The sequence below is a fragment of the Amblyomma mixtum genome, chromosome 4 (assembly GCF_055824585.1).
Source record: "Amblyomma mixtum isolate Tamu chromosome 4, ASM5582458v1, whole genome shotgun sequence".
In the NCBI taxonomy this organism is placed as follows: domain Eukaryota; kingdom Metazoa; phylum Arthropoda; class Arachnida; order Ixodida; family Ixodidae; genus Amblyomma; species Amblyomma mixtum.
Genome location: NC_143015.1, coordinates 88192536 through 88209157, shown reverse-complemented (window position 1 = coordinate 88209157; position 16622 = coordinate 88192536). Strand labels below are relative to the sequence as shown.

The window sequence follows — 16622 nt, the reverse complement described above, 5'->3', positions numbered from 1 at the left end:
CTATGGCAGATTGCAGGATATCCTGGCCTGTTCCTAGGGATCTTCCTGTTGTCCAGAGGGTTATATCATCTGCATATATGGCTGTGTGGAGCCCTGGGATAGCAGCAAGGGCCTTTGCCAGTGGCGCTAGGGCAATGTTAAAGAGTAAAGGTGATAGAACCACCCCTTGTTGGGTTCCCCGGTTAGGCAGGGGGAAAGGCTGGGAGGCAATATCCCCAAGGTGGAGGTCGTGTAAACAGGTCATGTATGCTCGTGTAAACAGAGCATACAACTTTTAGCGGCACCGCAGTCGTGTTTTACAGCGCCGTTGCAGTACGAGGCGACCAAGGATAGCGATGCGACGCTCAACTTCAAACATTTTTTTATCTCCTAAAACAAAATAACTCCAATAAAAATCACTGACAAAAATTACAATTACGTTTGGTATCAATCAAGGTGCACTCCATATTTTTATATAAATATTTTCATATATGTGAATTTCCGAATGCCACACGTTTAATTGACGAGGCATCTGTTGGTGCGCAAGAAATTCCCGCTGGACATCAAGGAAACTTGCAGCAAGGAAACAAACGCCAAGCACCCCGACTGTGTGTCAGCTCAGTCATCAACTGAAACAAGTTAGTCGGAACTCTTTAGACGTGATGAAGAGGAGCCATTGCCATAAAAGAAAATGAAGAGTGTTGCGTCTTTTGTAGGCCGCATGACTTCAGAGCAGCAAAGCCAAATACACACTACCTTGGCTCGAGCGATCTACTCGACGAATGCGTCACTTTCTGTGACTGAGAATGAACATTGGAGAGAAGCTTCTAGGATGCTTCGCCCATCATATTCTCTGGCTTCTCAACACCTTGTGAGTGGACCTCTACAGGACTCGTAGTACACGCGAGCAAAACATCACATTGAGGAAATTTTGATAAACGCTCCGTGTCTGACGCTTTTGACAGATGGACGAAGAAAATTCGTGGTGAGAAAGTAATGAATTTCTCTGCGGCTACGCCAAAGCCATTTTCCTACTCATTTGTTGAAACAGGCCAAAATCGTCAAACTGCACTGTATGCTGCTGCCAAGGTCTGCAAAGTGATTGAATCGCTCGGAAGCGATGAAGTAGTGGCGCTATTCACAGACAACGCCAGCAACATGCAAGCAGCCTGCGGTATTGTTACAAGTAAATATGAGCATATCACATGCATTAGATGTGCGGCTCATGGTCCAAACATGCTTTTTGAACGATATGATGAAGCTAAAGGCATTGCAGGATGTCGAGCATGCGGCAAGGCAAGTTATAAAGTGCCTGAAGCGTACCCACATAATTGCTGCGTCGTTGCAGGAGGAACAATAAAGCAAAACACGGTAAAGGGAGATCGGAAATTCGATCTAAAGCTTCCGAGCAAAACTAGGTGGGGAGGTCTGACGCTGTTACTTCAAAGCCACCTGAGAAACAAGGAAGGCTTCAACAGACCATAATATTAAGCGATCTGAAGGTAAACAAGTCCGCGCGAGAAGCTGCTTTGTACGAAGACGGTTTCTAGGAGCCCGTACAAAGCTGCCTGCTCCTAATTACGCCAATTGCGTGAGCCATAACCTCACGAGTGTCGGACAAATCTTTGCTGTCTGACGTTCAACAAGCGTTTCATTCCATTACAAACGAACTAGCAGCAGCAAACTTAGCGACCTCCGCGCTGACAAGCGCGGAACAGATTCCAGCAAAAGAAATTGCCAGGAGCCTCGAAAAGCTTTGTTTGCGACAAGTCCACACTGCTGCTAATTTGCTGGATGCAAGGTACAGAGGAAAGCATCCGGACGATGTGCAGATTGCGGGCAGCTTTGAGCGGACATCTCTGTAAGAAGGGCAGCATTCACTGGACATCGCTAAACTGATTTCGAACGTAGCAGAGTACAGGACGCCCGCAGGAATTGGGTCCAAGACAGGTGTCTGGGACTCCGTGAAGCACATTGCACCGTTTACATGGTGACAAAGCCTTTGCACCAACCAGCCGCTACTTCCCCTGGCTTGCCCACTACTGCAGATACCACCATCCGCCAGCTCCGAACGAAAGTGGCCAAATTTCGGAAACGCCCATACAAGGCTTCGCAACAGGCTTTCACGAGAACGCGGTCGAAAGCGTGTGTAGAGTCGAACCTAACTGTCTACCCTACTTAACTCCAAGCTGTTGGGCGTAGTGCCGCACCCAGTGACAGTGCCTCCTAGCTCGGTGTGGAGTAATTGACTTATAGGTCAGTTTTCATGTTTCCATTCTCGGTGTAATAGAACAAGAAATTCTTTTCGCAAATGTGACATTTATGTCTGCATATTTGCCTGAACTTTGGGTCATTATTACTGATCGTTGATTATCTCAAATAAATCTATTTTTGCCGTTTTTTGCAAAATTGCTAAATTTTCATTAAAAAAACTGAAAAAGAAGATTTTTGAAGGCATTCAAAATGTCCTGAAATTTTACATCTTTAGACGCGATATGAAACCTATAAGAAAACAAGAGACGAACAGCAGCACGCGCAAGGCAACTAGGAAATTCCCTTTGGGTCCGTCTTGTTAAAATTAATTAACAGCAGTGCTGTTAGACTTTCGGGGCGACTTGTCGTCACCCGCGATGGCACCGAATTGAACGGGTTTTGTTTACTTTAGTGAGCATTTTCAGGCCTTAAAAATATAAGGCTTCAATGCAATCCAGTATGCTCACCGACAGTGGTGAACACGGTGCAGCCCATAGAGAGGGCGACGCCTATGGCCGCCTGTCCGACTCCTCCGCTGCCAGAGTGGACCAGGATGGACTCTCCAGGTCTCATGTTTCCTCGAACAAGGAGCGCGTAGTAAGCGGTCGAATAGGCGATCGGAATGGTAGAGGCCTCCTCCAGGGTCCAGGACTCGGGGACATCCCACAGGAAGAGAGGGTCAGCCAGCGCCACTGTCGCAATCGCTTGCGATGCAACGATGCCCATCACCCGCCGACCTTTGCGATCTCGGCCCGAAAACTCCAGGCCGATGTGGCTGCCTAATGCAGCCGGTTCCACTGAGCGCACTGGACAGAAAGGGGCCAGTATAAGCATGATGTCCGTCGCGAGTGCTACTGGAAAAATGAACGACAGTGAGCGGTTGCACGAGAGCGTTTGCAGGGGACCGTTTCGTCTCTACGCTCTCCCAAGTCTCTTCAGGGACTGTACTATTACACTTTCTTCCATTACTGATGAGCCAGTGAACGACATAAGTTGGAAAACATGGGCAGTTGAAAAGAACGCGGACGAAACAAACGAAGAACTGATGGCTGTAGCTGTAGTTAATTTACACTAAGTGGGACGAGTATCATCCCCGTCCTGTTCCATTCCTCGTGCCAAGAAAGGGACACATTTTTCTGCGTCAGATATATACCAGACGCAGCGCACCTATCACCGGTAGGAAGTTAAAGGGCCCTTCACTACTACGTGAAACCATGATATCACTACCGTGAGTTCTCTTTAGTCTTCTCTAGAAGAAAAACCATTCAGCTCACAACGCCGTGTATTTGAATCCATTCGCCCCCACCCTCTATTATCCCCTTCCTCTGAATGAGGTTATCCTCTAAGTTGCTTCACTTTGAAACCTTATTAACTAGTGCCTTTTCGTTCGTCCCGTTACATATCCAGAACTAAAACTAAGAAAGAGCAACTATTGCACCTTGTAGGAGGCGTTTATTTTGTGTAAGACACCATTCGCCCCCTGAAACAGTGCAAGAAATATGTTAAATGCAATCATCGTTTAGTAGTTAAAGTTTAGCAAATCGTGTCTCTCCTTGTTGCTTAAGCATTCTGTAATATGCAAAATACTCACCAGCTGTCCGGGTATTCGAGAGCTGTAACACACTTTTCGGTTCTTTCTCTTTGCTTCTTCAAAAAATCCTCTTGGAAATTCGTGTTAATAGCATCAAAACCCGCTTGCCACTTTCGCATATTTTTATGGCTGGTGGACAGTAGTAGACACAGAAGTACATATCGGCTAAGTCGCCTAAGAAGCTCTGTAGTTCTTAAAAATAGGCTTTCTAAGTAAGAAGACCGCTTTTTTGCGGACAACTTGTCTGCTGTGTAATGTACGACAATGCAGGTTAGACGTTCCAAGTAAAGGCTGCTTGACTAACACTGACAAAAATTAGTTTTAATTATTTCTGTTGGTCGACTTATTTATTGAGAGACCTATAAGCACAAAGTACGTGGTATTCATACCAGATTTTAGAATTTCGAAAACGCAGTAACCTACGGCGCTTTTGTCCAGCAAATTCTGACTACATCGAGAGCAATTACAACCATTTGAAAACGCTTGCAGGCAAAGTAGCCCCTTCAGTGCGAGATAGACAAAATGTGTGGGCCGATTGCAGTGAAGGTAACTGCGTTTTCGAAATTATAGAAATGGATACTTCCTACGATGGGCTGCGCACTTCTCCGTAATGAAGGAGACTAACACTAATACAAGGGGCGTTCAATAAAGATTTCCCTTGACTCACTTCCATTTATTGCAGGACGCTGAAACTGGGCATGTGTAGTAACTTAACTCACTATAGGTCAGGTGGCAATGTGCAACTCTGAACTAATAACAGTCTTTCTTTTAGAGGTGCTGAAGTGGTGTGAAGTGTGATAACGGATGCATTGGAATACAGAACAGTCATCAAGTTCCTGTACTTGAAAGACCGCATTCCAAGGAGACGTTCAATGAGATAAAGGAGGTTTATGGGGAGGATTCTCCATCATTTGATGCAGTGAAGAACTGGTATCGTCAATTCATATGTGGTTCGACTCGGTGAAAACAGCTCCGATTGCAGGGCTACCCCACTCCGCTATCGATGAACACAGCATCCAGCAAGTGGAGGCCGCAATTTTGGAAAACCGCTGCGTAACCGTTCGAGACCAAGCTCAAAATATCAAGATTAGTGTGGGGTTCGTGGAAAAAGTCATTCAGGACTATCTTCATATGCGTAAGGTATCCGCTCACTGGGTTCGCCGGCTGCTCAAACCTTTCCAAAAGCAGGAACGAGTCGAATGCTCTCAGGCTCTTCTGACCACGTGCCGTGGAAGCCAGGAGGATTTTTTCAACAGACTGTTTGCACAGAATTAAAGCTGGGTCCATCACTCTGATCCGGAGACTAAAGTCCATTCGATGCAATGGAAGCAGCACTTCGACTCACCGCCTCCAAAGAAGGCACGCGCCCAGCCCTGGGCGGGCAAGGTCATGCTCAGTCTTTTGAGACCAGCATGGAGTAGTCTTGATGGACTTCCTAGAAAAGGGTGCCACGATTACTGGGGCATATTATGCTTCACTGCTGCGGAAATTTCGGAAGGCCATCAAAAGCAAGAGACGTCGCATGCTCACCAAAGGTGTCCACCTTCTGCAAGACAATGCCTCAGTTCACAACTCACATGCTGCCCAGATGGAAGCACTATGCTGCGGCTTTGAAATACTACCGCATCCCCCTTATTCACCCGACCTCGCGCCATCAGACTATCACCTCTTTCCAACAATGTAATAATATTTGAAGGACAAGCATTTTCCAGATGATGAGACTCTGATTTTTGAAGTCACAACATGTGCCTTTGGAGCAACCTGCCGACTTCTGCAAGCGAGGTGTTTACAGTAGCATAAAAAGATGGGAGAAGTGTGTGTCCCTGGGTGGCACCTATGCAGAGAAGGACTAATAAATCTGTAAAGTTTCATTGCCATCCGTCCAGAGGAAGTGGGTCAGGGTAGATCTTTAATGAACGCCCCTCGTAGTTATAGTCCGCAATATTACTCCACCAACTTATTAGTGACACGTATTCTGATGCGCTACGCTGCTGACAATGATCTGCCGGAAAACCGCTGAATTACAGGCACATTTTTAAAAATTGCAAATATCTTCGGTGGAACACCGATATCTTAAAGGGCAACTAAAGCACTCTTTTGAGAATTTCCCGATATTCAAGGATTCAAATCTATATAGGTTGTAGGTGAAGCATGCCAAGTTTTTTCGCACTAGCATTTAAAATAGTGACGCAATCGACGACTGAATTTTGCGCTTCTCCTCAGTGCACCGGAGGAGTGCAAAAAAACTCAGCGTGACGTCAAGGATGGCACGATTTCAAATTACCGCTGTCGTCAGCCACATCGTGCCCAGACAGGTTAGACGCTGCCAAACAACTCTTGGCAGGGTTCGCCTTCGATGGCGTTGGTTTTTTTTTTTCCTTCAAAGCAGGCGTGTGTGTGTTAGAAATATACCGATACCGTCGATGACGTCATCATGCGCCCCCCACTTGGCGTTGTGCGCTGCGGAGAAGCTTGAAGGGCGTCCGGATTTTACTCGGCGATTACTTCACTATTTCAAGCGGTAGCCCAAAAAGACTTCTCATGCTTTACTTGCGGGTTTCACACATTCGACCCTCTTAAGCTCGTTGATTTCTAAAACCTATGCAATTTCCCTTTAATGCTAACTCTGCAGAAAAAGCACGCATTGAAACATTCTTTTCGCAGAGCATGTACTTACCCTGACGGATTGGCAGCTGCATTCTTCCGGAAGCCACCATGACGTCACGGAAGTTGAGCGGCGCGAAGTAGACGTCACACAGGACACCAGAAGAGGAGAAGGGCGCGTAGCGAAGCGGAGACTCCCACCACGTCAGGCTCGACAGATCTCCACATGTCTGCACGTCTACGAAGGCGAACTCCGTGTCCAACTTGAGCCCCGTGGCTACGGTGCACAAATGAAAGAACACGACGGTCCGGAGTGTAGGTAGTCGCAGGTGCACAAATAACGGCGATTTTTACTGTGATGCAGCAATATAAAGTAGGCTAGTCACTAAATGTACGAGGTAAGAGGCAAGGAAGTGCACAATGTAGTGAAGGAACCGGACCAGAAAAGGAAAGCCCAAAGTGCGCAAGTCAGAGCTTTTCAGTGTTTCGAATTTTAAAAACTCGCACACGCATAAAAGATAGTGATTCTGACCACTTGTCACTTCAAAAAACTGTACTAGCAATTGAAGACTGGTGTGAGCGCTGGGGCATGGATATTAACCCACACAAAACCGTATTATTAAGAATCACAAGAAAAAAAGCGCCCATATTTCACAGTTATATACTTCACAACCACCCCATTTTAGAAGTAGAAAGCTATAACTACCTCTGAGTAACCCTCACTAACAAACTTACTTGGTCCACTCATATAGCTGACATCTGCTCATCAGCAGTAAAAAAGTTATGGTTTAGTAAAAGAAAACTCAGAAACTCTCCCGTCAGTACCAGAATCACTGCATACAAGGCTTGTGTTAGGTCCCGACTTAAATATGCGGCAGCAGTGTGGGCTGTAGTGCCGGAGCTCCTATTTCGCTGGCGGGCCTGTCTAAACCAGCGCTGCGCGCCCGCCGGCGCTCAAAGCAGGCCCAGACTTTCTCGGACAAGTCGCGACATGCAGCGTGACTCATCCCCGCGGCGCCGCGGCGCCGACACGGACCCTTCCTCCTCTCCTCCTCTCCGTCGGTGCGAACTCCTCCGACGCTCGCCGGCTCTCGACCATTGGTCTAATTTGAACGGTGGCCAGTGATTGGAGGATTTGAACGGCTGGCTGCCGTAACCGTTACCAGCGGCTATAAAAACGGAGCCGCGCTGAACCCGAGCAGCAGACGGGCAGCAGAAGAGCCATCACGCCGGAGCTACGCTCGCCGCCGGGGCCGCTCTTCTTCTTTGTGCTAGCCCGTGGTGCTCTTGGCCCTTGTATCATGTAAAAGCCCTTGTACATACTGTACATAAAGTTCATTTGACTCACCGTCGCCTCGACCGTTTCCTGGCTCGGACTCCCAGTCCCAACAGTGGATGGCAGCTGCGGGATCGACCGGCGTCAGCTACCTCGCCGCGGTGAGTGCCTGATGTTTTCCCCTCAATTCGCCAGACTGCTCTAGCACACGTGATTGTAGTTTAGAGTAGGGCTGTGTGTTGCACTGGAGAGAGCTTTGCTGTTTCGAGCCAAGTCGGAGCGCTTTGAAACGAAAGCTGGTGCAGAGGGCGTAAACGAGGCGTTGTTGGAGAGAATTACTTGCGCGTGTCGTACTAGTAGCGCTATAGTAGTGAACGGCAAGGGAATTCTAAGAAAAGGGCAAACTACAAGAGGTTATTGTGCGCGATGGAGAACTTCAAAGTGAAGGAACTCATCGAAATTTGTGAAGAGTTGGGCATTGATTTGGGCCCCGCAAAACGAAAGCATGCGATTCTTGAGATCATGCGGAAAGAGGAGGTAACGGCTGAGGAAGCCAATGAGGCCTGGGAAGAGATCACAGAACGCCGTGAGCACGAAGAGGCTGAAAAACAGAAACAGCTTGAGCACGAAGAGGCTGAAAAACAGAAGCAGCTTGAGCGCGAAGAGGCAGAAAAACGGAGGCAGCTTGAGATAAAACGGCATGCTCGCGCTAAGAAACTGATGGACCTGGAGCTTGAAGCACACGAGATCTTTTATGAGAGAGATAGAACATTGTTCGCTCTGCGTAAGACCAACGGTCATCAGCTGAGAGACAGGCCGCAGCCCTTCGTGATCGCCGAAGATATGGCGAAATATTTGACGGAGTTCGAGCGCGTCTGCGAGAGAAAGCGCGTTGAGCGGAATGTTTGGGCACAGAAGTTGGTATCCCTGCTTTCCAGCGAAGCGTATGACGTTGTCAAGCGCCTGTTGGACGACGGCTTGGCGGACTACGATGAGCTGAAAAGCTTCTTACTGGCGAGTTATAACGTGTCACCGCTGGACCTTCGCCAAAGGTACCTGCGAGAGAATAGCACCCCATCCTTTAACGATTTTCCGTACCAGTTTAAAGCCGACATTTTAGAGTGGCTCGAAAATGCTGAAGGGTCGGAAGCTCATGACACAGAGGTAGAATGCGTCGCTGTGGAGCAGCCCTGCCAGTGCGGCACAGAGGAAGGTAGTCCGTACGTGGCAGATGTAACTGCTGCTGTAACAGTGGTAGATGTTCCGCATTCGCCAACTGAGAAAACCTCTATGCCATCGGATAAGGTAGTCACAGCATCGGACGATGCACTAACAGAGGTCTCGCCCATTGAGATTGTGGCGGAGTTACCGGAAAGCGAATCTCCTAGCGTGTCGAAAGCAGGAGAAGTTGCCGAACAGGGCAGAGAGGACGTCCGTCTGGACATTAGTGAAAACACTTGCGCCGACGCAAGCGAAGTAGATGAGGACGGCACACCGTGTTGTTCAGCGCGTTCAGCAGAGATGCAGAAACCCGAAACTTACGATCAACGGAAGCAGGCGCATGGAGAGTTTGCGGACGCTGAGTTGTGCGTTAGTGTCTCTGGTGAGGAATGCAAAACGAGTCCCGTGCTTTCGCACTGCTCTGAGCTTTGGGACATTCCAGAAAGCAGCTGCAGTAGCGGGAACACCGCGACTGAGTGCACAGCCGACCCTCAACCGAAATTGGTTGAAACGCGTCAGGAGCATGACGAGAGCTGCGTGTCAGCAGTAATGTCGACAGAAAACACTGGTTCGTCTGCGCCTGAAGAAACTAAGGTGCTGGACGACAGTGGAGAACAGAACGTCCCAGACGACATAGGGGCGGTAGACGTCAGCCCGTCCGAGAAAGATGAGGACGAATGCGCACTCAGTGACGCTGACAATGAAGAACGCAGTTTGGAGGAGGCTAGTAAAGGCGCCAAAGACAGGCCTGATCTAGGTAGCACATATGAATCAGCTGACAATCAAAGCGACGTTGTCAGAGAGCAGAAACTTAGGCGACGGAAGCAGAATGTGCTTTCACAGGCGAAAGTGAAAGGAAAGCTCACGATAAAAAGCTGCAACCGGAAGGAAAGGCACCGCCAGTTCAGGAACGTGAGCTATCGCCACAAGGTGATAGCGAAACAAGAGAAACAGGGCTGCCGTCGAAAGGAGAGTAAAGGCAAGCTCAAGAGAGAGAGCTGCCACCGAAAGACGATGGAAGGCAGGCAAAAGAAAGAGTGGTGCCGCCGAAAGATGAAAGGCAGGCATCAGAAAGACAGGCGCCGCCGAAAAGAGAGAATGGGCAAACGCGCGAAAACGGGTTTCCACCATCGGAAGCGCCAGCGTCGCCGGCAAAATAACTTCAGTAAAGTCAGTCACGTTGTCAGCCCTGAAACTAGCGTCAGAACCAGAGCTAAAGAAATGTGCGAGGCATTACTATCGCGCAAAGCGAAGCGCATAAGTGTGTCGGGGCACATAGGTCTGGGCAGTAGAATAAACTGCAAAAAGAAATCGTGCAAACATTCGCACTGAAAAGTGCACCAAGGCACCAAACCGAGATTCAGGAGAGCGCTGCCCGGGAGGCGAAAAATTAAGGAGCGGGACAAGTGTGAATCTTGCCGCCAGCACAGAGAGAGCGAGACGCGCAAAGGCACGTGCTCTCATGCGGGCTCTCGCTTTCCGCTGCATTCACGGGAGAAACCGCGCTCCCATAGAAAGCGGCACGCGAGCGGAAGGAAAGCGCGTGTACGGCTCAAAGAGCGAAAGATTGTACGAGGCCGCAGTGACAGGGGCAAGAAAATGGCCAAGAAGAAACCGTCTAAGCGCTCAGCCAAGCACAGTTATCGCGATAGAAAGCCGCGATTCGAAATGACGCCACTTCGTAGGCGTAAAATCAAAAGGCCGTGTAGAGGCGAACTACACACCGAGCGGAAAGGCAAACGGGTGCGCGAGAAATTAAAGCCTCCTAGGTCTCACTTACCGCCTGAGACAAAGAACAAGAAAGGACGGTCCCATCGGAAGCGTTGCGCACTCGCTATGGGACGTCGCGACTGGCGCGCGAAGCGCAAAGAAAAGGACAAGTTGCCAGTCTATGAAAGCGAATCGCTCTCGTACTGTAGCTCCCGTAGAAACTGGAAAGAAAAGTACAGAGAGAAAGAAAAGCGCGTATACCGCGAAAGAGGCAGAGACATTAGCTACCGCGGTAGTAGAGAGAGAAAGAAAAGCGCGTCTACCGTGAAAGAGGCAGAGACGTTAGCTACCACGGTAGTAGAGAGAGAGAGAAAAGCGCAGCACAGCGAACGAGGCAGTCATTAGTTTCCGCTTTAGCGGGTGTCGTTTACCGTCCGTTAGAAGCGAGGAAAACGCGAGCGTAGACGCACTAAGCCGTGTGTTCTAAGCAAGACTGGCTTCGCCTCCTCGTGACCTACATTTTGTCTCTTCGCGAACCGCTGTTAAGTTCGCTCGTAGATCGGGGAAAAATTGATATCCTCATTTGTGGCCTCAGCTGACTGTTCTTCTGGCCGAGTGATCTCAAGAGAGCCCATTTATTTTGCATTCCTTTCATTCCGAGTGTTTCATGTGTTTGACACTTTGTTTGAGTTTATTATTTTAAGAGTTCTGGTATCCCACATGTGTCTATTGTTGAAGAGGGAGCGAAAAGGGGACAGAACTATTGCTAGCGGAGTTTTGTGACCTTTAAGTCTGGTGTATTGACGGGTGACAGAGGGCACTTGCTCGTGTTGGGTGTTGCCTGTTGTCGGTCGGTTCTTCGCAACATGCAGAACGATCAACGACCGATGCTGAGAAGCAAGCTCTTCCGACGGACCGAGCGAAGCTGATCCAGTCACCTGGGCGACTAAGCTGCGGAGCAATGATCCTGTCCTGACGAGCGGGACCCGTTCTCGGAAAGGAGCCTGGAGCTACCTGCGGCTGAACACCGGACGAGAACTTGGAGGAGCCTGGCGTACGAGCGCGCCCCGCATCCGAGCCACGCGGAAGTAGCTCGTCTTCGTGGCGCATTGTCTGGCGGCGGTGGTGCTGTAGTGCCGGAGCTCCTATTTCGCTGGCGGGCCTGTCTAAACCAGCGCTGCGCGCCCGCCGGCGCTCAAAGCAGGCCCAGACTTTCTCGGACAAGTCGCGACATGCAGCGTGACTCATCCCCGCGGCGCCGCGGCGCCGACACGGACCCTTCCTCCTGTCCTCCTCTCCGTCGGTGCGAACTCCTCCGACGCTCGCCGGCTCTCGACCATTGGTCTAATTTGAACGGTGGCCAGTGATTGGAGGATTTGAACGGCTGGCTGCCGTAACCGGTACCAGCGGCTATAAAAACGGAGCCGCGCTGAACCCGAGCAGCAGACGGGCAGCAGAAGAGCCATCACGCCGGAGCTACGCTCGCCGCCGGGGCCGCTCTTCTTCTTTGTGCTAGCCCGTGGTGCTCTTGGCCCTTGTATCATGTAAAAGCCCTTGTACATACTGTACATAAAGTTCATTTGACTCACCGTCGCCTCGACCGTTTCCTGGCTCGGACACCCAGTCCCAACAGGGCCCCGCATAACAAGAAAGACATTGCTCAACTGGAGCGTGTTCAGCGAAAAGCAGTTCGTTTTATTTATGGGAAATATAGAAGGACATACTCTCCAACTGCATTAATTCGAAAGAGTAATTTAGAGTTCTTGGCAATAAGAAGAAAAGTTACCCGTCTAGTACTGCTTCATAATTACATGTCTGGAAATCTGAAGGCAGATCTTCCTGATTGTGTGAAGCTGGCAAGCACTAGGAGAACACGACAAGTATATGAGCAGTCATTAGCCCCAATTTTCGCACGAACTAGTGGGTTTAAGAAGAGTTTTTTTTTTCGAATACTGTCGCAGAGTGGAATGGTCTTCCTTGGGGTCTGTGTAAATCTAGGTATTTTGAGAAGGAGCTAGAGAACTTATTGTATGGCTCCCAGTATCTTGTTTGATGACTCTGGATTTGTGTCCTGTTTATTGACCTGGTGTGTTGTAGCTGGTGCTCTTATATAATTTTTCTTTAGTTGTATGCCCCTCCTGCTTGGGCTAACTCTGGCTTGCAGTATACTGAAATAATAATAAATTATAATAATTCACATTACTCGGTTAGAGAGTGGTAGTGTTCAAATCAATGGGACGACGGGCCATTTCGTGGCTGTAAATACGGTGTCTGTAATCATTCCTTAGCTATCCATGGCAGAGAGCTCTCGAAGCGACTATGCGAGGCACTTCCTTGACTCCGCCAGTTTGGATTTCTTAACAGATGGCAATAACCGCAATAGAGCTAATCTAAATTGATTTTGTGGTTTATAGTTTTGGAAAAGAAGGCGCCGTGTTAACTTTGCTTCACTGCTCCCACAGAAAAAAAAAAGCGCTTCAGGTAACACCGCCCCAAATCAACAGCATGCAACATTTAGTCCTCAGCCGCTATCGGCAGCTGTGCGCACGGGGTGTAGAGGGGAGGGAGAGGAATGCCGGTTCCGCGCGTTGAGGGAGCAGGTGCACAATTACTCCGCCGCTGGCGCTGCGTCCAAGGTCTACTATTGAGGTTTCACACACATCCCTTTCAGCTTTGCTAGTGAAGTAGCCATTTCGCAATAAGGAAATTGCACCCTTATTTCGCTACACAAAATGAGACGTACAGTCACCCACAGACTTAACACGAATGACGGAATGCGTGGCCTGGACTGCCGTTAGTGCCATGAAGCGATAGTGATCGGGTGCGAGGTAATGCTTCCTGAATGTTTGCGGTGTCTGACGATAGGAGGTGCTAACCGCGGCAGCTTAGCGGGCAATTCATGGTTGCCGCGATAAAAAAAAACTGGAAAGAGCGTTTCCGGGGCCGTGGAGGCCGAATCGGCGAGCAAAAAGCGCGTAAACGCCACCGTGACGAGCGCGCTGTCCACGCGGCAATCAGGCACAAGCGGAAAAGCAGTAAAAGCGAGCTGCACACCAGCTGTCGTGAACCGCCGCAAACATACCGAGAGCATTGTCTCGCACCAATGACTATCGCTTCGTGGCGCTGACGGCAGTCCAGGCTTCGCCTTCCGTCATTAATGTTAAGTCTGTGGGCGTCTGTACGTCATCATCATCATCATCAGCATCATCATCAGCCTGACTACACCCACTGCAGGGCAAAGGCCTCTCCCATGTCTCTCCAATAACCCTGTCCTTTGTCACTTGCAACGACTGTATCCCCTCAAACATCTTAATCTCATCCGCCCACCTAAATTTCTGCCGTCCCCTGCTACGTCTGTACATGCACTAGCACAATGTATATGTACCCTTCTGATAGGTTACTTATGGCGGTTCTACGGAGAATGTAAGCGGCAGCTCACGCGACACGGTTTCTCCCTTTCCACATCGCTGCAACAGCCGTGAAACCGCTTTGGATTCTTTCCACTAGGCCGTAGCAGATGCGTTATCTTTCGTTCTACTTGGCTGCAGCTGGCGTGTATGACGTTCGTCCTTTGCACGAGGCTGCAGCTGCCACCGAACGAGTTTTGCTACATCACCAGGATACAACCGGTTTTTTTCTCTAGTGATCCGCCAAGTGCTAGCACACGAAAAGGATAGAGGGATTCCCCCTCTCCACTTGTCCTCCTAAACCCGTCGCCAGTAAACAAATCTTCGTCTTCCCTATTCGAACTCTACCGCGGCGGCCGCATTTCGATGGAGCCACAACGCAAAAGGCGCCAGTTTGCTTTGCAACAGATTGAATGCTTGTATTTTGTTGAATGCTCTGTGTGTGTTTTGTTGAAATATCAGTTTGCATTCTCCTCATGCATGGGTACAAATGCTTTGTTTTCTATTTTTTCGATGCGAGACCGGACAATTTCCTTATTTTTGTTCACTGTTTTGCGTTGAAAAATTATTCACATATTTCCTGTGAGGTTGCCCAAATATGCTGTTTTATATTGGACCGGATACAAGCCATGCAGGCTATCGGTCCAAATAGTCTGTACAAAGTTTCCTTGGATGAGCAAATAAAGAGTCTTTGTTTGATTGATTGATTGATTGATTGATTGATTGATTGATTGATTGATTGATTGATTGATTGATTGATTGATTGATTGATTGATTGATTGATTGATTGATTTCAGTGCACTGTAAAGAACCCCATGTGGTTGACATTATTCAGCAGCGCTCCACTCCGACACCTATATCCCTCTTCTTTCATTTCCTCCTTCCTCCGTGTCCTCTCGGCGTGGTTGAGGTGTCTGTCAAGAAGTGAGACGGTTACTCCGCCGTTTCATTTCCTCAAAAACCATCAATTCCATCGCCCACTTCCACTTCCCTGTGTGAAAATGGATTGGATTGGATTGCCCGTTCTCAACTTTTTCACCTGCCATGGCTAGCACGTGGAGACTTTATCAGCGGACAGGACGGCTTTTTCGCTAGCGAGGCATCCAATGCGGACGCGCTAGAAACGAATATAACTGATGTTTGTATCGCTTATAGGGAAACCATCAAATTTCGGGTTTTTATCAGCTGACGGTGTTTTGTTCTGTTTTGAATAATTTTCTTCTAGGATTAACTTTGTGCTCCTTTCGTGTACAACGTGCGTTTTACCTTTGGTTTCAATTTTATGCGTTTTTTTTCTCTGCTATACTCCCATACACAACGCTCATCGGGGCCTCTCAGGTATGAATAAATAATTCAATATTACCATTATAATCAGTAGCAGGAGTAGTAGGGTGCGCATCACTACTTTTTTTTAAAGAAGGGATTCCAGTATATAAATGGGGTTACATAACCATCGGTATTAACGTGTTCCTTTCGCTCCGCGAGATACTCAACCAGCTGGCCAAACATTGCTAGTGGACAGCGTTCTCCGTGAGGCCCAGCCCCGTTCACTATCCGACATGAGCCTATCCTTGATAACCTTTGGTTCTTTTCTTAAAATAAAGTTGTTCCACCTCCTCCTCCTCTTCTTCTTATCAATTGGTAACTGGCATTGACAGTCATCAGATGGCTAACAAGGTTGGGCTGTCCGCAGTAATTTCATCTATAGACTGTTTGCTCGTACGCTTAATGGATAGCGTAATACGGCTTTCAGTGAGGAATGTATCTCGGCCAGCTGATGGTTCGTTTCATTTTTGTTTACTAGTTGTCAATTTTTACTGTGAACGCCAAAAAAAAAAATAAATCCCATTCGAAATAAGCACTCTACTTTTTTTCTCAATTCATTCATTTCTTGCCTTGCTTCTAACTCAGCTTTCCACACACAGTATTTAACAAATCGTCATCGCAAGTAGGCAGGCACAATGCAACTTAAATTAGAAGCAATGTGAGCCGTAGGTATTTTTATGTCACCTATTTCTGGTTTTAATGCTACTTGCTAGATGTCATCCGTCAAAGCGAGAACAGCTTTCCGGGATGAACTTCTGCTGCGGCAGCGTAGTTGTTAAGGGCGCTCGCTGAAAAACAGCACTGGCGTTTCTGCAACCAAGAAAGCGCCTGTCGTGGATGTGAGAGTAACCACCGCGCTCAAGCTAATGAATTTGCTTGGCTCAAACATGCTGCTTCAGTAAATGCTTGTGCGCTCAGGCAAGTCAGACCATAACTACATCAGATAGGTTCCCAAAGCCAGATGCGCGAAATACGTAGTATCAGGTGCGAAACTGGTTTCTCAAGTGGAAGAAAAACTTCCTTTTAAAAGGCTCACACAGCTGCATATTAAGACGTGTTTATAGCGCGTTAAGAGGGGAATAGAGAAACGCTTTCAGGCTTGAGGTGAGTGTCATTGCACTCAGTAATATTTAGTTTGCCAGACGGGTATTCTGAACAGTACTGTACTTTATTCTAATCACCGAAAAGAGTAATGTTTCGCCACTGATGGCTCTTTTTTATCACATGTCTCGGCGGTTTCATACTGGCACACAAA

General features: G+C 48.4%; 1 protein-coding gene across 1 annotated transcript in view; it reads right to left on the bottom strand.

Annotated features, from left to right (window-relative positions):
* Positions 1 to 16622, bottom strand: part of LOC149347332 (fatty acid synthase-like) — an 87881-nt gene that overhangs the window by 16465 nt on the left and 54794 nt on the right. The window contains exons 17-18 of the mRNA XM_089541554.1: positions 6501 to 6704; positions 2700 to 3029 (exon numbers count right to left, since the gene is read on the bottom strand). Of these exons, the coding sequence (XP_089397680.1) occupies positions 2700 to 3029; positions 6501 to 6704 (534 nt within the window). The remainder of the gene's footprint in view (positions 1 to 2699; positions 3030 to 6500; positions 6705 to 16622) is intronic.